Source organism: Varanus komodoensis, unplaced genomic scaffold (genome assembly GCF_004798865.1).
Source record: "Varanus komodoensis strain SLA01 unplaced genomic scaffold, ASM479886v1 scaffold29_1, whole genome shotgun sequence".
Taxonomy (NCBI): Eukaryota; Metazoa; Chordata; class Lepidosauria; order Squamata; family Varanidae; genus Varanus; species Varanus komodoensis.
In genome coordinates, this window is record NW_025335759.1 from 1,253,111 (window position 1) to 1,278,354 (window position 25,244).

Genomic DNA, 25,244 nt, shown 5'->3' on the forward strand with positions numbered 1-25,244 from the left:
TATGCATATGGTATGATCCAGCAGGGCTTTTCTTACATTCCCAGGCTTCTTGAACTCAGGCTATGCTGAGAAGGCTGTGCTTTCTTGAATTCAGGAAGGCTTCCCACCATCACCTGCGTAGCACTGGCAGAAAATGGTTCCACTGTTAAAATGCTCCGTTCATGACAGAGAGGTTCTGTGAGGGCAGTTTTCATATTTATGCATCCCATTCTCCAAACACGTTGCCATCTCCAGCATCAACCACACCCAGAAATTATGAGCTTTAGTCACACCCTTTCATGCGATTGCTTACAATATGACTTTTGCTCATGTGGTAATAGGGCCTGGAGTCGACAGCAGGTCCATTGACCTTTTTCTCCTGTTGCCAAACTTTTCCGAGATTCATGCAGGTGGATTTGCCATTCCTACCTATTTTGAGTTACTTTTGAGGTTCTGCCTATTGCTTGGACCGACCTTCCTTCCTTCCTTCCTTCCTTTTTCTTTTTCTTTTTCTTTTTCGAGAGAAATATCTTTATCATTTATCGTAGAACCCTCCCTTGGCTAAATTTAACAGGCTCTCTTAGAATATAAGAATCTGTACCTTTAAGAGGAGATTATAACCTCTCTCTTCCCGTTCCCTTGGTATTTTCCTCCAGGCAGAGATGATGTAGAGAGTCTGGCTCTCACAAACAAACAAACACCACTTGAGGTGTTCTACAAGGCCAGCCTTTGTGCTCAAGATGGCCACTTGTGTATCACTCGAAAAGAGGAAATGCATCAACCCAAAAGAGCACATGGCTTCACATGAAAGTTGTCTGTGTCAATATGCAGAAAAAGCGGTCCTTCAGGTAAAAAACACTTTAATTTAATGAGAAATAAAATACACCCCAGCCTTGCGGAGAACACTGGGATCAGGTAACTCTTGTGCCTACCTGTTTAATCCATTAGCCAGGCGCCACTCCCAAGTCAAGAGGTAATTGCAGTGCTGTGGCTGCTCACCCTTCGACATGGTGGGCATGTCGTGAGTGGAGCCGGCTGGAGCCGGGGGTCAGACTAGATGGCCTTCTGACTCGCTCTGCTTCTATGTTTCTATTTATTGACTGGAACCAACTCAGTCAACCGAATCCAACCACAGTGAGAGCCAGAGGGCTGGACTGGGACTCAGCCCATCGGGGTTCCAGTCTGCATCCAGCCGTGAAGCTCACTCGGTGATGCTGGGCCACTCACTGACTCTCAGCCTAACCTACCTCACAGGATTGTTGTGAGGCTTGCATGGAGGCAAGCAATGAATGAGTGCGTGTGCTGCCCTGAGTTCCTTGCAAGAGGAGAAAAGGTGGCCTGTCAGTGCACTGCCGCTAACCCTTCTGCAGGCTGCCACTCCAGAGTGGAGGTGGAGGCACATTTCGAAGTTGCACCACCAAGGCATTCAAGTGGCTCACAGACAAAGAGAAAAGCACGATCCCCATCCCTACTCCTTCGATCCACAAGGCGTTGCAGAGATGGAAAACATGTGCGAGGAAAGATCACTACATCTCAGCATCCTGTGTGTAACCGGCCCTGCTCCCTGAAGAGCATCCAGAAGGCTTTGGAGGAGCCTGGCCTCTAATACTCCAGAATGTAATTGGCACAACTGCTCTGAGGTATCTGGGCTCAGGAGCACTGGCCTCTGCTGCACCAAAGCCAAGGCATTCCCCTCCTCGCCGCTCCACATGAAGAGCACTGCTGCAGCCACGCTTTTAATGGATTCTGCGATGAGTCGCACTGGTAAACAATGAGTCACTGTAATGGTTTTGGGCAGGGGTCATCGTTTCCTGTTCTGCATCTGTGCAGAACACCATTCCAAAGGATGTGTTTCTTTAATAATTGACTGATATTTATTTTTTTACAGTTTGCTTTTCAAATGTCCTTCCGCCTACCCAAAGAACACAAATAAAACAAGAAATTCAGGATTTCAGCTGCTCTACCCTATTCCCTCCTTCCCTGGATTCTCAGTCTCTCTCTCTCACACGCACACACGCACGCACGCAAGTGCACACACATGCACACGCACTAGTTAGTCATCAGTCCATGCCCCCTAAGGACCCTCAGTTCTTATTAGGCTGTCTGGGGAGCCTTTTCAGCCTCCCTTGAAGGCTTTCTCCCAAAGATTTGTTGTGCTTTAGCAAACCTTGGAGGCACCCTGCGTCTGCCTGTGCATGCACAGAGCGGTTTTAAGCGCATAAGGGTGAGCACTCCAATACCTGTGTTCACTATTGGGATATAGCTGATAAATCAATTATGAAAATCATGTCACTTTAAGGACAGTAAAATCTAGCAGCATAAAAAACCATGGAGCCGGCACACAAAATGGTACAATGAGAATCAATCATGAAAAGCTTCCTGGAACAAAAAGAAATATACAGAATACTTCTGAAGCCAGAGAGGGAGCTGGCAGGGCTCTCCAGGAAAAGGTCCCGCCCTTGTGGAGTGGCCACTGAAAAGCCCCTGCAGCCTGCCAGTTGTATCCTTCCTAATGGGGCCAGAGGGTCCTTTATACTAATTCTATGGCTAGATATGTCCATATAGGGGACTGCAGGTGGCACAGTGGTTTAATCCGCTGCGCTGCTGGGCTGGTAGATTGAAAGGTCGTCGGTTCAAATCTGCACAACGGGGTGAGCTCCCGTTGCTCCGTCCCAGCTTCTGCCAACCTTGCAGTTTGAAAGCATGCAAATGCAAGTAGATAAAAAGGCACCACTTCGGTGGGCAGGTAAGTGTTCTGTGCACTTCGGTGTTTAGTCATGCCAGCCACATGGCCACGGAGACTGTCTGCAGACAAACGCTGGCTCCCTCGGCTAGGAAGCAGAGATGAGCACCGCCCCCTAGAGTCAGACATGACTGAACGTAACGTCAAGGCGAAACCTTTACCTTTACCTTTTTATGTCCATATAGGTTCTCAGTAGAAGGTACTAGATGCCACTTGAGAAGCAATTATTGCAAGTACTGATATTACTGCCAGCCCTAAGATACATGGAGGATTTTGCTCCTCCTATTGCATTGGTCCTCATGAGAACTGAATAACAAAATGGGGGACAGAGGCTTCCTCAGCGGGGACCTACTGCCAAGGTTTGAACCCAGAGTTCCTAGTGTTAAGTCTCTGCAGAAGTACCTGGTGGCTGTCCAGGATGACCAATCCCTCTCTATTAGCAGAGAATACGCATGCAGGTTACACACGTGTTAGCAGAGTTCCAGATGTCTCGAGGTTGTTCTCCCAGAGTGTGGAGCAGGTGTTTCTCCAGAGTTCCCAGTCTGCATTCACAACCATGTGTCTCTGTGCACATTTTAATAAGGATACTACTCACTGAAGGCAACTATTAGCATTGTTTATGTGATGTACATCTGGGGTTGACTCAGGTTATTGGAACTTCCAGTTCCCTGCTTGACAGCTTGGACTTCAAGAGATTCTCTCACAATTACTGACTAAGACACACACAGAGAGACAGAGACAGAGACAAGGAAACATCATTTCCAAAATTTAAGACACACTGTAAGTTCCTGCAAGGAAGGTTAATTCTTTATACAATTACACTTTAATCCCAGCTTTCTTCAAAGCTCTCATGGAAGTGTCTGCCGTTTCCTCCTTTCTCCCTGTGTCCTCGTGACAAGCCAGAAAGCCTGAGAGACAGTGAATGGCCCCGGGTCACTCAGCGAGCCGAGCAGGGATTATGACTTGACTCTCTCACATCACTCCATCCCAGGGGTGAGGAAGTGGTGGTCCTCCAGATTATTTATTTATTTATTTAGAAAATTTCTATGCCGCCCCATTCGCCGAAGCCTCGGGGCGGCTCACAAACAAATCAATTAAAATACTATAAATTAACAATATAAAACAAATTAACAATATAAAATAAGTCGCCCTGGCCAAAGAATAAAATAAATAAACACTATTAACAGTTAAAATGACGTTTGAATAAAAAGGTCTTCGCCTGTCGCCGAAAAACAAATAACGACGGCGCCAGGCGGACCTCTCTGGGGAGCGCATTCCATAGATTGGGTGCCACTGCAGAGAAAGCCCTCCTCTGGGTACTTACCCTCCTAATATCCTTCATGGAGGGTTGCCGGAGAAGGGCCTCTCCCGCAGATCTCAAGGGGCAGGCGGGCATATATGGACGTAAGCGCTCCTTCAGGTAACCAGGACCCAAGCCGTTAAGGGCTTTATAGGTCATCACCAACACTTTGAATTGGACCCGGACTTCAATGGGAAGCCAGTGAAGCTGACGGAGGACTGGAGTCATGTGAACATAACGCCCAGTCCCCGTCAGCAGCCTGGCAGCTCTATTTTGATTCTGCTGGACTACAGCTCCCATCGTCCCTGCCATGGGCCATGCTGGCTGGGGCCACATCTGGAGAGCCACAGGTTCCACCCCTCCTGCTCTAGCCAGCCTTCCCCTTGCCCAAGTTCTGCATACCTATTGAACGGCTGATCACTGTCATGCAGAGTCGCAGGGTTCCCAAGGGGGCAGCTCTGTGGTGCTGGATAACCATAGCGGGGACCCAATAAGGGTTTGCCACTGCGAGTGACAGGCAGGGGTGGGGGGCTACCTGCCCCATGTAGCCCCAAAGGGGTAGAATGGGTGTGGGGGCAGATCCAGCCAGGACGCGGGGTGTGGTGCAAAAGGGGTTTCCAAATCGGTGAACTTAAGCAGAGGCTGGGGCACGATCTGGGTTCTCCCTTCAGCCAGCTAAAATGTTCTGGGCAAGCAGTTGTGACAGACTCTCATCTCCCACGAATTGCCTCATCCCTTTCAAAGCCATCCAAGTGGGTGAGCATTGTGACACTCGCTGTACTGAATCCCAAAAGCTTTGCTCTGTGCTATGAGAAGAAGTTTGTTTTATCTGTCTGGAATCTCCCACCATTGAACCTCTCTCTATTTTTTTGAGCTTGGTTGTTTTGACACCATTCGAATGATTGTGCTTTGGAATCCCCTGGACAGTTCTTGTCACCCAGGCTCCAAGAAGACACCCATAGGGCTAGAAAAGGTGAAAAAAGAACAATCAAAATGGTCAAAGGACAGAAGGATTTCTTTCCCCTACTAAGGAAGGTAGAGATGCTTGGGACCTAGGCAGCTTTCCTATACATACTTTCCTGGGTATGAAACCCACTGAATTCAACAGGGGTTATTTCTGAGTAGGGCAATATAGGACAGGATGGCTGACCAAAGAAACATAAGAGCTGCACTGGATTAGAATAAGGGTCTGCCTAGCCTAATAATTCTGTTTCCACAGTCATTAACCAGTGGGAGCATAAGCAGAATATGTGGGCAATATTTCTTTTTGTAATACTTATATACTGCTTAATAAAGTAAAATCCTGAAGCAGTTTACAAACAAATGTTGGAAATCGCAGTTAAAGTGCATAGCTATAGTGCAATAGAACACTAAAATATTTCAACTTCCAACAGCAGTATAAAGAGATGGGAAAATGAAGGAGCATTATTATAAACCATTTCTATGGATTATAAACCATAGAAAGCTTGCATTCAGAATATATTTTCAGGAGAGGCTTGAAACACTGCAAATCTTATGCCTCCTGAACAATATAGGGGAAAGTATTTTAACATCATGGTAGGCATGTTTATTCAGAGTTCAATGGGATTTACTCCCAAGCAAGACTGCACCCTAGGTACTATTTCATTCCAAGGACTCGGTATTCAAGTTTGACGACACCCAGAGGGCAACAGCTTCCTGGTTCAACAGAAGTATGATATGCAGGATTTGGCTTGCAAAAGAGACATGTATAGGATTGCAGCTAGCATTTTGCTAAGTACTTGCTTTGTGGACAAAAGATTGTGCCGGTAACTACTTTAGTCTTGTGTTAGATGTGTTCTGATTGTTGTGTGGGTGTGTGCATGTGTGCACATGTTCATATGCATATCCTAGGAGGAAGGGGGACGGGGGGGAGGGAGAGGGAAAGATTTGGCACCCTCCGCTGCATATTTTATACTCTGACAGGGGTGAAAACACCACCCTTTGAGAGTCTGCTGGGGGTGTACAATCAAAATTGCATTTACAGTTTCTTCAGACATTCAGGAAAGACATATGGCATTGAGCCCGAAGGGCAGGGCTCTCTTAACAGCATTATGGGCCCCGGGCAAAGCAGTGTACTGCGGCCCCTACGACAACTACAACTACTGGTAATTTTGGAAGTGTTCCAATTTTCCAAGGGTTAACATACGCAGATTAGTATGGGGCCCACGGGCAAGTGCCCATCAGGCCCCTGTGTTAAGACGGCCCTGCCGAAGGGACTACCAAGATGGAATCTGTGCAAGATGCTTTTATACAATCAGTTACATACAGTTTGGAGGAGGAGTGGGGGATCCGGTGGGGGATCACTTAGGAGTTTGGGACGGCACATGAGAGTTACCCTAGAGGGTTGAATGGGGCTGGACCAACACAACGCAGGAAAAACACTTCAGGACAAGTAAGCAATTAGCATATCTAAAGTTAATATTGTTAACAGTATTTGCTTATTTATCTGGCCAGGGCGACTTCTTTTATATTTTTTATTTATTTTATATCGTTAATTTTAATTTTATATTGTTATTTTTGTATTTTATTGTATTTTATTGTGTTGTAAGCCACCCCGAGGCTTCGGCAAGGGGTGGCATAGAAATGTTTTAATAAATAAATAAATAAAATAAAGTGTACGTGGGAAGCAAGGCTTGTAACATGGATTCCTCATCAGCTCAGGAATCCCATCTTAAGCCCAAACTGGTGTTTACAGTGCCAGGATTTCAGCAGCCACCTTACGGCAGAGCTTTTGCTCATGTTGTCCTGCCAACTCCCACCAGCGCCACCCAGTGTGGGCAACTGGTCCTGGATTCTGGAAGCAGAGAACTTAAGAAGAGCCCTGCTGGCTCAGCCCAGAGTCCATCTCGCCCAGGTATCAGTTCACACAGTAACCAACCAGCTGTCCATGGAAATCCCACAACCAGAAAATGAGTGCAACTCAAGGGCCCTTGATTTTCCTTCAGAGGTGAACATTCCCCGTGTTTCCAATTTCCCAGGACAGGGATCTTCCAGTGAGTACAAGGAATTACTTTCCAATATTTCCTGTCCTTCATCACCACCGCCCCTCTCCTTTTGAAAGGTTGTGGCAGTGGAGGTTTGCAGCTGGTGTATGCAATTTATAATCTCTATGACACCCTTAAGATGCAATGAAAATGCCCTTGGCAAGCCTGCAAGAAACAGGATGATGTATGAAGAGGAGGAGGGTGGACCCATCGGCAGGTTGGACCATTCAACACTTAACATGGGTTTCTTGTTGAACCAGAGATCCAGAGATAGGCAGCCGTGGCTTTGAGTCATACCAGAGGCTCCCAAACTGCGATGCATCAGACAGAGAATCAATTAGGGCCATCCTCCTCCTCTGGCATTTAAATGTTAACTTCTCCACTAGTTACTCACCTGCTCTCCTCCAAGTAACAGCATCGAGGCATCTTCCATCTGGTGCTTCAGTAAGAATTGCAGGTGAGTGAGAGGTTGTACAGATTTACTCTGAAGCTGTGGTCCAATATCCTCTTTACTTGTAGTAAATCCCATGGACCTTAATGGTCATGTATAGAATCTCTCTGTGAGTGTTTTGTTTTAGCATTTGTTCTGTAGGAAGAGTCTGAGCTATTATTCTTTTTGGTCTTGGTTTAGATGTGTTTTGTTAATGTTTTGATTGCTTTAAACGTGTGTGTGTGTGTGTGTGCCAGGAGAGAGAGAAATAGGGGGAGAGAAAGGCTCATCCACCACATATTTTGTGCCCAGGCTCACACCAGCCCCAACCAGCATGGGCTAATGATCAGGAATTTGGGGACCTGAGAACATGAGAACACAGGAAGAGCTTTGCTGGATTGGGCCAAGGGACTTTCAAGTCCAGCATTCTCTTCACACAGTCACCAACCAGCTGTCCATGGGAACACCAGAAGCTGGAAATGAGGGCAACAGTACCCTCCTACCCATGTTCCCCAGCAACTTATGTACTTAGGTATTCTTGATCATTTCAATTGACCTACTCCAGTTTTGGCTGATAGACAGAGGGAGAATAGACTGACTGTCCTGGGATTGTGTGGAATGCAAAGGCAAAGACTGTTTTGTTTAAATAAGTGAAAATTGTTTTCATCATCGGCACCATGTGCTAGCTTGAAAATGATTCCCCCGCCTCCGTCCATTATGCTATTTGTCCTTGCCAATAGGACCACATGGGGATTGCAAATCTTTCGCAGTTTGTGATGAGGCTGTTCTTTAAGATGAAGGAAGTGGGGATGCTTGGAGTCCCAGTCACTGAACAGGCAGAATATTCATAGTGACATTGGTAATGGTGAAGAGGTTTAACCTACAAATGTTTAGACAGAAGAAAAAAGTCTCACAACTCCCAGTATCCCCCAGCTGGCTTCCTGGAGAATCCTGGGAGCTGTAGAAATTTTTTCCCCCGGACTATACCCCAGGCACAGACTGGACTCCAAATGCTCACCCAAAGTGTAAGGACAGTGACAAATAACTTTTGATAAAATACTTGGTATTCTTTAAAAATCTTCATATGGCAGCTGTACTTGTGAATCTCTAGCTAAGAAGTGAATAACTTTATAGAAAAATTGTAGGACTTCATTCTCTTTAAAGTATTCAGTGGTGCTTGTCCCATTTTTGCTGGATTCAGTTTTTCTAATATAGAAGAACTTTTGGGATTTTGACCTACTTACAACACAAGTGAATTTCTGTTGTATACTCAGAGCTCATATGAACAAAGATTTGTGTAGCATATGGACCATAGTCCAATCATTCTTGGAAATATGCTTAATATGCCACTCTTATTCTGGAGACCCTAAGGAGTGAAAAGACCAGGAATGTCCCCAAAAAAGCAGTAGAGCCCCAGCTTCTTGGTAGTAGGATTGTTACATTTTTCCACAGTGTGCCTTGAAAAAAGCATCAATTTAAGGGCGCTTCCGTGACACTTTTCATTTAATGATGCTTTCCCAGCCACATCATCGCTGTATCCAGGAAAGGCTTCCACGGTTTAACTTCTGCCTACCATAGAGCTGGTGAGTCCACAACAGCCCTGTCACAAAATTATGTGGCAGTCATACGGCAGGGAGGGGATGTCCCAAGCTGTGCAGCACGGCTTTGTCGATTCGAACTTGGGTCTCCCCAGTGCAGAAGCAGGCAACCCAGAGTCCACTACAATTCCCAGACTCCCTGATCATTGACCACGTGGGCTGGAGCTGAAGGGAGTTGTAAACCAAAGCATCAGAGGCCAGTGAGTTGTCTGCCCCTGCTCTAGCCATTCCTCCAGACTGCCGCAACTCTTTTCTTCCTCATCATTGTATCACTCATACTTATGGTACATAGTTATGCACTATCCCAAGAGATGACAGATCTCAGCCATTCTTAACCTGGAACCCTCCAGATGTGTTAGAGTACACCTCGCATCTTCTCAGTGGCTGAGGATGATGGGAGTTGCATTCAACAACTGATTTGTGTTACGTATTTGTTGGATATATTTAGAACCTGTTCTTCAACCTCTCTCCAAAGGTCTCTTGAGCAGCTAACAAGACAACCAACTAAAACAGAATAATTCTTGATATTAATATCTTCTGCCTCCTATTATTTGAATACTATTAAAGACAATGAAAAACCTTAAAAAACTGCTAATAGAAAACAAATCTTTTTGCATTTCCATCTTGACCCCTTTCCCCGCACCTGTGAGGTTCACGTGTGTTTTTGCCCAAAGGAAGTATCTACCTGAGTGGTAATAACTCCTCTTGTCTCAGCACAAGCATTAATGATCATGTACCATGCAGCATGATTACTGGATAATGATTGACATAAACAATTATGGATGATAATGTCTTTCTGTATCATCATCTGGGTGTGCACAAGTGTGGGCCCTGCTTAGGGACCAGTATCAGTGACTATATCTTGCCGACATCCATGAATTGTTCCCTGTGATTCTTTTGCCTTGCAACAAATTCAACGAGAAGATTGGTCTCTAGTTGATTTGCAACGATGAAGCTGCTGGTCCTCGGATTGCTCCTGATGAACTTTGCAGGTATGCAAAAACAACTCAGGGGAGCACACAAGGTCAACGCTAGGTCCTTTTTCCATTCTTCTTTCATCCAAGCTTTTGTTAGTGCTGGTGGTTAAGTTTAAGATTAGGGTTACGGCTTTTTGAGCAGTCACAAGATGCCCCATGTAGAGTGGGGTTAGGCAGAGCAGCAAAATTTCTGTAGAGGTTCAAGTGCTTGCCTTGGGCCGGGGGTAGCTGTTGTGTCTGGTCTTTCCAGCAATCTTGCTCCATAGTGGTGCCATTCCGCCCCCCCCCCCAACAATAAGGACTCAATAAGGGCTCCACTAGGGTAGAGAGGGGAGCTACACTTTAGCAGAGGCAGAACATCCATGAGAAGCAGCCTAGGCTGGAACCCTTTTACTATGGGGTAGCGGATTGATGCCTTGTGATGAATCATGCTTGAGGATATTTATGACATATCCCTGTATCTGGGCATCAATTATCCTGCTCTTGTAAGAATTGCTGGTGCAGGTTAAAAGCTGTGTCAGAGCAAAAGAAACAGCACCCAGAGCAGGGAAAGGCTGGTCTGGACTCCTTTCTAGAAGAGGAAGAATGCACTTGGGTCTGTATTCTGAGAGGCCGGATTTGTGCTTGCTTCCGTGGCATGCTTGCTCCAGGACTACCAGTTCCAGAGTTCTTTGCATTTTGGCAGGAGGAAAGTTCCCCGTGTTACAGGGCAACAGCCCCTCTGGCATTGGCATGACTGCTCTGATGTCCTACGGTTCTTGCAAGCCTTGAGCCTGGGCTACGGTGATCTTCACAAGTGAAGAAAAGCATCACCCTCACTCCAAGTGAGAATTTGCAGATGACATGGATTTGCACAGATGTTGCTTAAATTCATTTATATAACAATACCAATTTGAAAATAGTTGCTATAATTGAAAATGGAATATAATATATCTCACCACTGTGGAAAGACCATGACCAGGGAACCTGTGTGCCTGCTCAGCCATTATCCAGGTGTGAATGACTGTGGGTGGGCACATTCAAGAGCCTTCCCTGCTGTCCCTTCTGAGGGTTTGCCCTCTATCCTTTCTAAAGTAGGACACAGAGTTACCCCAGCCCAAACAGATGGCTTGAGGGCCAAACCACAAGTGCTGTGGGAGGTCATAGACAGTGGGACCTCCAAGACAACAACTGATGGATTTATTGCTTCTTCCATCTTCTTGGACACTAATTATGACCATATATATTATTTCCAGTATCAGAGGCCGCATGTCTCTCCAACAGCATTCATCAGAAGTGGAAGGGTATTGTTCCACTCATGTCCTGTTTGTGGGCAGCTTGTTGGCCACTATGAACAAATGTCAGCCTAGATAGGCCTTTGGCCTGTTCCAGCATGGCCCTTTACGTATATATTCATGGATTTAGAGATAAATAGAGATTTTAAATGAAGAGCCTGCTGTGTGTCCCAATTCTAGGAAAGGGTGTAGGACAACGGTCTTCAACCCTTTTGGATTAGTGGGCACATTTGGAATGTTGATGGACTATTCCAGGTGCTCTCCAAAATGGCTCCCATGCAGTGGGCTGTTTGCCTGCCATGGCTGTTCACAAAACTCTCATCTTCCAGAAAGCAAACTGCAGAGACTAAAAGAAATATAACCTACCCAAGAACCTACATCCAAGGCATAGTTGGGAGTCTCAATTGCAGAACTCAAAACACTTTTTTGGATCCCAGAAAAAATGGTGTTGGCAGTCAGGAATTCATTTGCAGAATGCCAACCTCCCAACTTAAGAAATAAAATAAAAACTTAAACTTGCAAATAGCATTTGGAAGGGTCAAGGAGTATTGTGGGCATCAGAAAGATATTTGAGGACACTTTCAGGACTAGGGACAACATGCTGGAGACCCCAGAGAAAGGGCAAAGATTGGGATTCTCAAACAGGAAGTCACGGAAAAGCCCAAGTATTTCCTTACCTGGAAATAATAATGATCTGTGAGAGTGACAGATGTGATGACAAACAAAAGGAAAATCATAAACATGTTGTACATTTAATTAGACAGATATATAAAATGATATCCAGTGACTCATGGCAATATCCATGGGCTCCAGTGATCTTGTTTATGCTCTGGTCGTCTGTCCCTAGAACATTAACCATCTGTATGATGCACCTGTTTTGGCTTTGCTGAACTTTTCTATTTTACAATATTTAACCTTGCCTTTAAAATGTTGGAAATGGCTTTCAGCATGATAAAACATTTTTAAAAATCAATAAAATATAAATTAATAAGATAAGAAGACAGCAAGAGAGAGGGGAAGTAAAGCTTCATTAAGGATAGTTTTGCTAAAGAGATTAAAACTAACATCTGATGCCAGCTTGAAAAGAATGGAAGGCCATCCAAAAGAAGGTGAGATGAGATTTTCTAGCTGGCTGGGCCACGGCATGTTTGTGCCTGAGACGTAGTACCAAATCGACCACTCCACATCAAGGTGCAGAGTGCCCAAGGCTTGTATTTGAACACTTGAGGCAGAAACCCTGGCAGTAAAATATAATAATAAATTTAAATAGCTCATACTTCATGTGCTAGTATGGCCAAGTCCTCTACTAGAAGGGACATCCTGTCCAATCTCAATGTAAAGGTAAAGAACAATAAGATGGTTGCCCATCAACAGTTAGCAGCTGGACCACAAGGTAAACAGGAAGGCACACGGGTCACCTGGCCATGGTCTTCCATACTATGGCAAGTTTTACTATATTTCTATTTATATTACATATATTTTCTTAAAATTGCATCTATATTTTCATATTTGTTGTTAGTTGCAAGGTCATGCCTAACCCATCACGACCCCATGGACAACATTCCTCCAGGCTCTCCTGTCCACCATCCCTCGGAGTCCACCCAAGCTCACACCCACTGCCCCAGTGACTCCATCTGGCCACCTCATCCTCTGCCATCCCCTTCTCTTTTCGCCATCAATCATTCCCAGCATCAGGGTATATATTCATACACAGATGCAAATCTTTCTGCTCCTATGAAGCTACAAAGAACAGTTGCCGTGGAGGTGAGACTCCACTGTGTCACCAGCGCCCTGGTGCTGGGAAAGCCCAGAAATGGGGTTCTACCACTGAGCAGGCAGTGCTGAAAGGGAGTTCTGGACAAGACCTTAACCTTCATAGCTGAATTGTGCTTCATATGACACGCTGCTGATATTCCCGCTTGCTGGGCCTGCTCGTTTGTTCAATTTTGAATCCACCCAATAACTAATATCCTCTGTGTGGATTCCATATAGCTAAAAGAATAAAATAGAACAGAAATGGTTAGAAGAACAAAATACAGGACAGGGCACCATGACAAGCAGCACGAGATATATAGAAACAGCCAGAACATCTAAAAATCTGGTTTCCAAAATGCCCGGGAGAAAAGAAAAGAAAAAGTCTTGGACTGGGGTAGCAAAGAACAGCACAGGTACCAGCTGAGTCTCTTTGGGGGAGGCATTATATGTATGGGGAGCCATTTCCCCTTTAGGTTTTTAATTGTTTTGGGGCTGCCCCTCATGAAGCCTACTGGGGGGATACTGGGGGCAAAAATGGACCCCAGTTCTCTTGGAGCTGCCTACCCTGCCACAGAAACGCTGCTTTCCAGCAAGTGGGCACCAGGAAAACTGGGGGCGCGTTTCCAGAAACCAGTGATGCAATGGCGACTCTCTCTCCTTGTGCGCAATTTACTGCAGCCTCCGAGTACCAGGGCACAGGCGACCGAATCATTGGAGGGTACACCTGCCCAGCCCGCTCCAGAGCCTTCCAGGCAGCCCTCGTGTCGGGAAGGAGAGGCAACTGGAGGATTTACTGCGGAGGGAGCTTAGTGCATCAATGCTGGGTGCTCTCAGCCGCCCATTGCAAACCCAGAGCAGGGTAAGTCAACGGAGGGAAGTATAAATGTTGGGACAAGCAACCACTTTGCTCTAAAGCCTGGCATAGCAATTTGACAAAAGTGAGCTGCAATCAAATCTTGTCGAGATCAAATATTGCAACTTCTTAATTTTGGCATGCCCCCACCCCACCCCACCTGCCCCATAGGAGCCAGCAACCTTTGGCTAGGCCCCAGGCAAAATCATTTCTGTTCTCCCAGTCACCCACACATTGCCTAATAGGAGGAAATGCATCACCCAGAAAGAGAGCAAAAGAGGACACAGATTTGCATGGAAAGGACAGGCATGAATGTCTGTGTGTAAACATACGCTGATAAATTTTACTATCATTTCACAGAAACACAAGACATTTTGCCTTAGTGAGGAAGAGTGTTTGTGGGCAACTGGTATTCAGTCTGCGGTCCAGGTCTCAACACGTGTTTGATGGAAAACTTCAAGGCATCGTCTCTCCCATCTTAAAAGTCCTTTTTATTTAAAGCGAACTTGGACGAGGCAGCGATGTGTCGACACGAATGTGTCATGTTGTTTTCACCACGTCTCCCTAAGGTTTTATCCTGCTCCGGTCCAGAACACTGTGCTGCTGCATTGCACCCCGTTGCCCCAAACCCTCAAAATCCCTTTATTTCAAACTCTGAATTGTATAAAATTGCTCTCAAGGGGGCTGATTTTTTTCTTACACAATTGCCAAATTTAAAAACACTCCTCATGCATGGGATGCCATTAAGGATGCCCTGATCTTTTTTATTATAAAACCAGGATATGCTTCATGGGCTTGTAAATATGTCCTGATATTCCATCTATACAGCTTTGTCTGAGTTCAACTAGAGGTGTAAGAAAGCCAGTGTAGCAGCTTCACAGCACCAGTTAAAGCAGGGAAAACACAGTACACCTGAATCTTTAATCTTTAATCTTATCTATCATTTTAGCTAGGACTCTAGCTCTTTCCACCCATGCAAATTCCAGTATTAGCACCAACAATTTATTAATGATTGAGGCAGGGACTTAAAGGGCATATGGATTTCTGCAAGATGCCATAACTGGATGACTTTAAGAATTGATGGAGTACAGTATCTGGCAGGGTCATGCTTCCAGGGGAAATGACAGTATTATTGATGCTAGCTTTTTCTTCTTTCTCCCTGTGGAATTGGATCCATTCAGTTTTGTTCAGGCTACCCTTCCAACCCCAAATAGACCCAAAATCAAGCAGATGCAACAAGAAAAATCATTTAAGTTGCTGGTTATTGAAAAAAGGGAGAAAGCCATGTGAGGATAAGAGTAGAAATGGAGTTTGTCACAACGAATAAGTATCTGCCCCTGAAGAAGGACATTTCCATTTCCAAAATGGCTAGGACATGTTTTTTCAATATTCTCAGAAATATTCTCACTTTGCTAGCTCACCCGCTTCCCACCTCTGCTGCGTGCCACCTCCTGGTTGTGCAACTGGTGCGAGAACTTGGCCATATCCTGAAGAGCTCCTTTGAGCGGGTTTCGGCAGACCTTGCAAGAGCGTGCTGCCCTCTCGCTGGGCCCGGGCATGGTGCAGCGAGGGGGAGCAGGCGCCACACAACGAGGGGTGGGGGAAAGCTCCAGAGAGCCCTCACTGCAGGACAGCTGCTCCCAGGACCCCCGCAAAGGTCTGCCAGAGACCCCCAATATGTCTGCCAGTTTGTTTAACCCCCACGCTACAGTTTTGTGTGCAATTTTCTTTGCATAATGCACTTCTGAACAATATTTTAACAAAGCCACATTTTGTGCACATTCCCCTAAGAATCCAGGGCAGTTTGGGAGGCCGGTATAAATGTAAAAGTCCTGTTATAATAATATACACATTTTGTAAGCATTTTTACTTGAAAAGCTCCCTTAAAAATTGTAGAAGAGTGAACTTCAAAGAATAACTAGGCTTTGTTTGCACCCTTGTTCAAAACTATGAAATGATGAACATTTGCATTAAAATAAATCTAGAATGAAATTCTCCCTATTCCAGTTTTCCATGCTTATTCTATTTTATTTTTGCTCTGTGTCCATGTAGGATGATGGTGTGCCTAGGGAAGCAAAACCTGAAGAAGATTGAAAACACAGAGCAATGCTCCCATATTGCTGAAGTTAAAACACATCCGCAGTATGATAGAAGAACCAACGACAAGGATTACATGCTCCTCCGGATTTCTCCATGTGCCAGACTCTCAGAAGCTGTGCAGACAGTTCCACTACCTTCTGGCTGCCCTGCTGATGGGATGCACTGCACTGTTTCAGGCTGGGGCACCATCAAATCTCCAGAAGGTGCAGGAACAACTCTAGAATTAGAACCACCTTCAGAGAGAATGTTTTTACCCCTCTGGAGCTGCCTTCCCCAGTGCAGTGGCCTTCTGGATAGAAACAGAGCGAGTCAGAAGGGGTCTCCCAGGCCATCTAGTCTGACCCCCGGCTCTAGCCAACTCCACTCACGACATGCCTACCGTGTGCATGTCCAGCCTATCCTTGAACACCCTCACCGATGGGCCTCAACCACCTCCTGTGGAAGCCCATTCCATACCCTCGGGGTCCTAACTGTCAGGAAGTGCTTCCTAGCATCCAAATATGAGTCTCTTCATCCCTCAGCAGCATGGCTGGCTGGACTGGGGAGATGGGGATCATCCCAGCTGGGGTGAATGGGAATTGTAGTCCAGTAAAACTGGAGGTTGTGAAAGGCTTCTCCATGGGTGGTGGTGTTCCTCGCATTATGCAGCCACGCTTGAAACTACTATTTGTTGAGCACAACCGCTCTTGCGGTGATCCAAAAGCCCTCCCTCTCAGCCAGCTTTCCAGCTTGTTCTCTCACAACTGGTGCTACTAATGCACAGCAGCCTGGTTTGTATGACAAGACAACCCATGGTGGATGGACATCCTGGTTTGCTTCAGGGTGGCTTGTTGTGATGTCCAAACATGGCATGGTTGTTAACCATGCACAGGCTACAGGAGTTCACACATCATGTTAAATCACCCTGAGAAAAAACCTCAGTGCGTAGGTGGCACAGCCATTGTTCCTGACAGATCGTTGCTCTCGATATTTTATGTCTTCCAGCAAATCTTCCTGCTCAGCTACAGTGTGCAAACGTCAACATTGTCCCAACAAGGATGTGCAATTCGGGATACTATGGTTCCGTCACACCATACATGATGTGTGCTGGAGTCCCACAAGGAGGAATTGACTCCTGCCAGGTGAGAGAGAACTGACCGCCTGATTAGGACCTTTTGCAGGTAGATATGGCCTCCCTGCTGAGAGGTGACAAAGTCCTAGGTAGGTCTATTTTGGAAGCACAGTTCCTGGCTTGCTACCGTATAGCATTAGCAGACAGGAAGGAGCTGGGGAACTGTGTGCATCCTCCTCACCTGTCTCCTAGCCTACAGATGTGCGAAGAATCCATTACGGGGTAAGAATATGTTGGATTCCTTGGGCTTCACTCCCTGGACTCTAGTCCGCTCTGCAGCAGCCTGGAATCCAGGGTCCTGGGAAGCATGCCCAGTGCTCTTGGGGCGCTTGCCAGGAATCAAGCCCTGCAAGGTCCAGAAGCAGAGCCCCTCTTCTGTGCCCACTGCCACCTCCACCAGCAGCAACAGGTGGGGAAGAAGGTTGGTCGCCGGGAAGGGCTCCTGGTGATCTTGGTGACGGCACCCATCTCCTGCTTCCTGCAGCCACTCCTCATTGTTGTGGGTTGTGCAATCTGGGGTGCACAATGGACATTCGCGGATTTCCTCTTGGCTCAGCTCGTCTTGCAGGACCTGGCCGAGCGTGCTGATCCCAACCCTACCCTAGCCTGCTTCAGTGCTTAATCCTAGCTTAAGTACAGCTATTGCATCTGAAATAGAGAAATGTGGTTTAATATCTGCCTGTGCTGAAAGATCCTGGTTAGCAAAGGGGCATCAAACTACAATCCACTGTCCCAGCAAATGATGGGAACCTTGATGCCATGGTCCACTAGACTGGTGTTGTCCATATCCAGCCTTTCTCAACCCCGGATCTCCACATATTGTTGGGCTATCTGCTCCCCTCACTGCTGGTCATTGGACATCCTGCCTGATGATGGGAAGGTGCAGTCCCACCGCTTCTGAGATCTCAGGTCTGTGAGACACTAGTCTGCTCCTCTGATCTTCAATCAATGATCGCCATGACCTACTCCTGGGCTGTAGCCAGATCACAATAGATGGAACACTACTACCATGGAAATATATACTTAAAATGAGAAATAGAGCCCCAAATGCACGGTTTGCTTAAAAGCAGATCCTGGATCTGAAGACTTTGAAAGCTACTGTCCCGGTTTTTCGGAGAGGGCCTTTTCAGCCCTACCCAGAGATTAAACCTGAAACATAAGGGTTAGCCTTCTACGACTAAGTGATGGTCTTTCCCTGAACAATGTAGCAAAGCAATTACTAAACACACAAAAGTAGTCAATTTAAGATGTAATCCTATGTATTCCAGAGAGAGAGAAGGTCCCACAACTTCCAGAATTCCTCAGCTAGTTTTGGACTGGTATGCATTTGCGCTGTCTCACTACACAAAGGGTGTGCCCGTGCTTGAGTTTTAATAGCAACAAATAGATTCACTCAGCTAATGCATCTGGGAGCCTTTACTGATGATCTGAACCCTTTCTCCTTGCAGGGTGACTCTGGGGGCCCCCTCATCTGTGATGGGAAACTTGAAGGTGTGGTTTCTTGGGGGACGAGGGTGTGTGCCCAGAGGGGGAATCCTGGAGTGTACTCCAAGGTCTGCTGCATCGTGCCATGGATCAAGGAGACAACAGGACTGGAGTGGTGATCACACCTGTGACACAGAATTCAGCTGAGGAGAACAGAGGACGCTTCACCCCAAAGATCTGGAGGATCCAAGCCTGCCCCCTGGCCCATGTGTTTGCCTCCCCTTATTTCTAAGGTGCCCCTTCCCTCCGAGGGGCATTTCTCATTTCATGAGGGCTTGCCAGGTCCTCCACAACACAGGCGCACAATACTTTGCCACCTCAAGTAACAGTGGATTTTGCTGCCCCTCTTCCCCATACAAGGTTGTGCCCTTTTGCCAGGAGGACAATACTGGAGTTCTGTATAAATGAATGGAGTGAGAGAAAGAGGCTGTAATGATGGAAATGATTAGAACCATACAGATTCTTCCCTTCTTGGCCACCTTGTCAACGTTGGAGTGTTGGGCCCACTGGAACAGTGGAAGGGGCTCGAAGGAAACCGCATCCTGGGAGAGGCATGGGGGACCCTGTTCCCACTCCCAGCCCAAGACCGGCTTTGGGGAGACTCACAGCAGGTTGCTTCAAATTGGCCTCCAGCCCCCTCTCTCTTTTCCTCACACCCCTCACCCTACCTCCACTTACGAAGAAGGGCAAGCTAGACTGTGCTTATCAGAGCTAAGCACAATCGTTTTATTTACTTCCATGTAAGCCTACATGGCCCCAGTTCGGTGCTGTAAGAGCAAGGAGGTTTGACACCGCCTCCCCCCAGTCTAAATTTAACCCATCTTTCACAGAGGGGGCAGGGTTAAAAAGGGGGGTGTCCATTGAGACACTCCCCTTTTTTTTCTTTCACTAAACCCAACGAGGGGGTCAGAATTTCAGACAAGAATAAGTGAGGGGGAAGGTTGGGGGGCAGGGGCCTTCCCATAGATTTGGGGCTCCAAATGAAAAGGTTGGGTCTCCAGCCCTAGTGGACAGAACCATCACGCTGCCTCGGACCGATAGCCATGCTTAGGTTAGAGGCGCCCGAGGAACATGTGTTTGCTGAATTGCGGTGGCCACGAACATGAGCTGCGAGTCACTCCTGGCTGGAATCTTACCTCTGCCGCGAACTTACTAGGCAGCCTTAGACATCTCTTTCTCTCTCTCTCTCTCTGCCTGATCTGCAGCATGAAAGACAATAAAACTGTCTTGCCTTCCCTGTTTGTTGTAACTCGATTGTGTTTATGAAGCAAGGTGAGCAACTGAGTGGGCAGTCCAGAACTAGATGTAATGATGATGATGATGAATGAGGAAGAAATTCGATCCATTCTAATATTAATACACATTTAGCTAATTCCACATTTCTAGCCAATATGTCAACTTAATCTTCCCCTTCCCCTGATTTTACAGCTGAGGTTAGTAATCACAAAATAAACACACAAATGTGTGCATTAGGGGAAGTTGCATGTGGAATCTTGTATATTAGTGAAAATAGCATTCAAAAATTCATTATAATTGGAAAATTCCATGCAAAAATGTGGATAACGGGAGAATTACAGACAAAAATGTGGATGCTGTTTCATATGTCTTGTAGACATATGTGTAGAAATAATGGCTGTTATTTAAATTACAGAAAAACTGTGACCAAGTGAGCAATGTGCTTGGACAGTTTGCTGCCCAAGTTCTAAGTACCGATGGACAACTTCAAAGAACCTGCTTTCCCTTCTTAGGGTTTTTTAACTTTTAAACTTGGACTTGGACTAGAAATACCCTTTAAACAGATGCCACCCTCAAACAGAGGACTGTCCTGACAGCTCCTCAAACAGAGAACAGGAAAGTAGGACACACATCTTATACCACATGGACTTTTCGTTGTGATTCAACAAAACGATCCATATTTTTGTTGCACACTGCTCAGAAGTTGTCGATGTTATCCACAGTACATAATTATTTAGGCACAGTGCTACCTGGATACATGTCGCCCTCCCAGCTTGGAGGGTAACAGGCATCCTGTACAGGGTGGAAGGAACGCAGCATCACTGCCAGCCTCCACGCTGCTCCCAGCCTGCAAAACCACGCGACAATGCTGGCTACCTACCTGTGGCACCTCAGAGCAGGAGGGAGGCAAGCTGATGTGCCTCCGGGATGCCACACCTGTGCCCTCCCCTCTTTCCCCTGGGAATGCCCACCTAACCTCTGCAGGCACTTTTGCAACCTCAAAGAAGCAGCCGTCGTTCAGACTGCGAGCGGAGAAGGTGCTCCAAACTCAGAGTCTCAGCTCTGACATTGCAGTGGGTTTCTGTCCATTTTTTGCAGTGGGCCTTGGACCTCCTGCTCAGCTTGCACCAATAAGTCCAGGCTTTCACCCAGAAGCTATATCTATATACCTTTAAATTCTCTGTGGCAGCAAGAGAGAAGGCAGGTACTGAACTGCCACCACAGCTGGGTTTGCCACCAGATGGCAGTCAATGAGTTTCCTAAATGAGCAAGCGGTAGCCCCGAGAGATGCCTCGACAGACATTTCACAGGACGGCCAAAGACCGTACGGAGAATTGTGGGCAAAACGAGCCGCCTGATCGACAAAAGGTGCGCTTGGGCCACAATTGTGTCAAAGAAAGAGTGTAACAGATTCTCGGCTGGACTTGCTTTTCCTCAAGAATTTGCCGTGTTTAGCAGACAGTTTCATAAACCAGGAATCCCTGTGGGAGACCACACACAGAGAGAAGCAAATGTAAAACTCAGGTTTCGGCCTTGAATTGGTTCGAGCACTCAGGGCTGCCAGGGGAGCTGAAGGAAAACGTGAAGCCCCAGCTCTGACCGCAGATGCATCCTCTGAGGTCAGAGCTGAGGTGCTAACACGACATGTCCTCGCAGCCCATGTGGAAAGAACCAAGGCCAAGCTGTGCCTCTGAGGTCATGAGAGAAAACCTGGAGATGGACTTTGTAGGCAGGGAGCAGGTGGGGAGGAGAGGGCAGGAGACAGGTGTGCCGGCAAATGCAGCATCCCAGTGGTGGCTCAGCCTCATCTCCTTCGGCTCTGGGGCAAATCATGCAGCTAACCAAAGTCATCCTTCTAAGTGCTTTGCAGGACAGGAGAAGCACAGAGGTGATCTTCTGCCCCCCCATATCATACCCATCATCTACGTTCTGAAGGTTGTGTTCAGCCTTCCTGGATTGAACTGCCCAAAACCAATGCCCCAAAGGGCAGTCTTATTATCTGGCCGACACAAGATCCTCATCATATCATTATTCCAGGCTGATTAGGTTGAATACAAGCACTTCTAAAATCTTCAGACATTAGACAGTGCCTTAGACGAATGTTTGGTGGAAAGTTCGATTTAGCAATACGGTGCATGTGTGCATTTAAATGGAGTACTCAGGTGCCTTGCTCCTTCCTCGCCCACACCTTTATGTCATCTTTCTTAGAATACCGTGCACATATGGATACACCTCCTCCCCCAAAATCAGTTTCTACCCGTCTTGGAGCTGCCAGTGGAAGAGTGCTGACTGTGTAGCATTACCAGCTGTCCATCTGCAAACACATCAGAACTGATATCGACAGATCTGGGCATTTAAACCTGGCTCTGTCCACAAGCATGTAGGAACGGGTAGCTGTGGGCTGAGGCAGGCAGGCAGGGCAACACCTTCCACGATTCCTGCATCTGAACTGCTTTTCTGCCTCAGCAGATCTCTAATATTAGAAGTGATTTTGGGCAGAGCAAGGTGGAAAGGGATGCAACCTCAGAAGGTAAAAGTCTGGGCACATCCTTTGCATGATGTTAGGATCAGAACCCACTCCCCACTTCTTTGTGGTTAGGGTAGATCTGCATTTAAGCAGGGCATTCTGGTCAACTCGAAGTCTATTTTCAACCTAACCACTTTGGCACAGAAAACCCCTTCCTGTCTAGAGTCGTGCCTTCTATTGTAATATTCAGCATTCCAGGCGGTTCTTTCCAAAGCGCCACTTCATAACAACCTCCACCTGCGCAGCAAGCCAAGGCCCTGTGACTTCGAAAGGTCCAACAATTAGCATGACAATGCTCCTTTAATGACTCCTCCGCGGGTGTGTGTTTCCCCCTTCTTTCTAGAGTCACTCCCTTGCTAACACTTTTGAACTGTGGGCAGCAGCTTCCCTTTTGTGTTACCTCTTGCTTGAGACTCTGCTGATGTTTTCCTATACAAACGAAGCAGGGCAAGACAGTGCAGAAGGAATTGTGCGATGTTTTCCTATACAAACGAAGCAGGGCAAGACAGTGCAGAAGGAATTGTGCGATGTTTTCCTATACAAATGAAGCAGGGCAAGACAGTGCAGAAGGAATTGTGCCACGTATCAGACCAGATCACAGGACATAAGGATGCGGATTCTTGGAAACAATTGGTTTTGGGTGGATGTGATAAAGGAGGAAATAAGGGCCCAAATAGACCTGGAGATCCATATCCAGTATGAAAGAGCCCGGGACTAAGAACAGGGAAATCCGGGTTTAATGCGCTGGTTACGGCATGAAAATCAGTGGATGATCATAGGCCAGGTAGCATCTCTCAGCCTAGCCAACCTCACAGGGTCGTCGGGAGGACAGAATGAGGGAGACAGTGGATGCATGTTTAAGCTCTTCGCCAGTCCCAGAGCGCCTTGTGCGTACACAGGAGGGGACGGGGCAAACCAGGCAGAGCTGCCTGCACCCAGCCTCTTGGATTCTCCTGCCTCTTTGCAGGCAGAGAAATTGGGAGGACAAGTTCACTCAAGAAGAAATCTTCCACTGGTTTCTCACAGGTGGGGCACACCTGTGGCAGCGGTTGCAGGTATGGGAGGTGCACTGTTGCAAGCAGTTCCAAGGAGGAGATCAAACTAGTACTGCCTCAGAATCTATCCTATGATTTCTTGAAAGCATTATTCCTCCATGACAGGGGCTTCCATTTTTCTGCCTCATTCTCAGGGAACTTTATAATTTATTTTGCACTTATTTTAGTGGAGTTTTCATGCTTGCCTGATCAAAGCAGCTCCTGATGAAAATGAAAGCCCTAAATGGCTTGGGACCAGGATACCTAAAGGAACGCCTTTTTCCCTATTTGCCCTCCTACCCCCTGAGATTGGCAACAGAAGCCCTCCTCCGGGAACCCTCTGTGAAAGACGTTAGGAGACAGAGTACCCGGAGGAGGGCCTTCTCTGCGGTGGCGCCCTGACTATGGAATGCGCTCCCCAGAGAGGACCGTCTGGCACCGTCATTATATATTTTTCAGTGCCAGGTCAAGACCTTTTTATTTAATCAATATTTTAATATGTTTTAATACTGAATTTTATTGTTGTATTTTATTAATTTGCAGCCAGAGTGGATTGTCAATTTGTCTATGTTGTAAAGTCGTCCAGAGACGCAAGTAATTGGACGGCATACAAATTTTATAAATAAATAAAATAATAAATAAATAAATAAATAAATAAGAAAGAAAGAGCAAAAGCAGGACTGCAGCTGAACATCAAGAAAGCAAAATCACAACTTTAACATTAACAATACAGAAACTGCAATTGTGAAAGATTTTACACGCTTTGCCTCAGTCATCAATTCAAATGGAAACAGCAGCCATGAAATTAGAGGTCCCAGGGGTGGTTTTTCTGTTTTTGCTGGTCCCCAGCTGTGGAAAGGTTGAAAACCACTGCCCTAGAAGCAAAAAATGATTAAACTGGAGCTGCTGTACTTCAAGTGCATCATGGAAAGACAAGATTTATCAAAGAAGATGATTGTGCTAGGGAAAGTCAAACACAGAAAAAGATTATCTATGAGATGAATAGATAATGGATAATTCCATAATGGAAGCCACAGACTTGAGTTTACAAGAGCGGAGCAGGGCTGCCCAGGACAGAGCATTTTGGAGGCCATGCATTCATAGGGTTGCCATAAGTTGCAGGTGAAAACCTACCTGTATTCTATTATAGGACAAGAACAGGCAAGCATCCTTTTTCTGTTTGTTCAGTATGAACTTACAAGAGAAAGTGACTATGGAGAGATAGTTCATGCATTTGTGATGAAAAAGACCAGAAAAATATAAAGCTCTAAAATAATTTGCATAAAATTGTTTGGATTCCCAGCTACTAAGCTGGAATATTGCTCCGTCTAGTAGCTGGGAATTTTAGGGTTTTATTGCCTCATGTCCTCTCCTTAGTTTTTAAAGGTTTGCATTCAAATGGAGAGGCAAGATATTAATAGATCAAGTAAATAAAGCATTGCACACCACCAATTGGAGGGCAAGGCTAGGGTCCCTGGACAAGCCTCCCCAGGAAATTCATACTCCTGTTTTCAAGACCACACCACAGACTGGGGTGATGAGCTTGCCTAGAGAGAAGACATAAGGCCTTTTCTATCATGCATTTCTTCATGCGCCATTCCCTTTCCTGGCCTTCTCTCAGAAGGTCCTTCACCTGCCTGAGTGCTGGAAGTTGGCCATGTATCCCACTTATCATGGGGCAGTTCTCCATTTGAGTTCTCCATTTGAGGATGACCAGCCCTAGTTAGAAGATAAGGCGCCTTGAGAAGGGAAAGCAGGGCGGGCTGGGACCTTGAAGCTACGTATCCACATGGGCAGCAGACTGAGTCGGTGCATAGATCACCAGGTCTTTCTGCTA

General features: G+C 46.4%; 1 protein-coding gene and 1 long non-coding RNA gene across 2 annotated transcripts in view; one reads left to right on the top strand and one right to left on the bottom strand.

Moving 5' to 3' along the window:
• Positions 1-3,324: 3,324 nt before the first annotated feature.
• The window catches only part of LOC123025792, a 30,747-nt gene continuing 8,827 nt past the window's right edge, over positions 3,325-25,244 (bottom strand). Inside the window, exon 3 of the long non-coding RNA XR_006415188.1 lies at positions 3,325-3,435. This is a non-coding gene — a long non-coding RNA (uncharacterized LOC123025792). The remainder of the gene's footprint in view (positions 3,436-25,244) is intronic.
• On the top strand, positions 12,922-19,430 carry LOC123025791 (kallikrein-8-like). Its single transcript, XM_044434809.1, has 2 exons — positions 12,922-16,129; positions 18,574-19,430. The coding sequence occupies exons 1-2, from the start codon at positions 15,968-15,970 to the stop codon at positions 18,727-18,729; spliced, it is 318 nt and encodes a 105-aa protein (XP_044290744.1). The 5' UTR covers positions 12,922-15,967; the 3' UTR covers positions 18,730-19,430.

Coding starts and splice junctions, on each gene's coding strand:
- LOC123025791 (XM_044434809.1), top strand. CDS start 15,968: ATGATGGTGTGCCTAGGGAAGCAAAACCTGAAGAAGATTGAAAACACA. Junction 16,130..18,573: donor GTGCCAGACTCTCAGAAGCT/GTGCAGACAGTT, acceptor TTCTCCTTGCAG/GGTGACTCTGGGGGCCCCCT.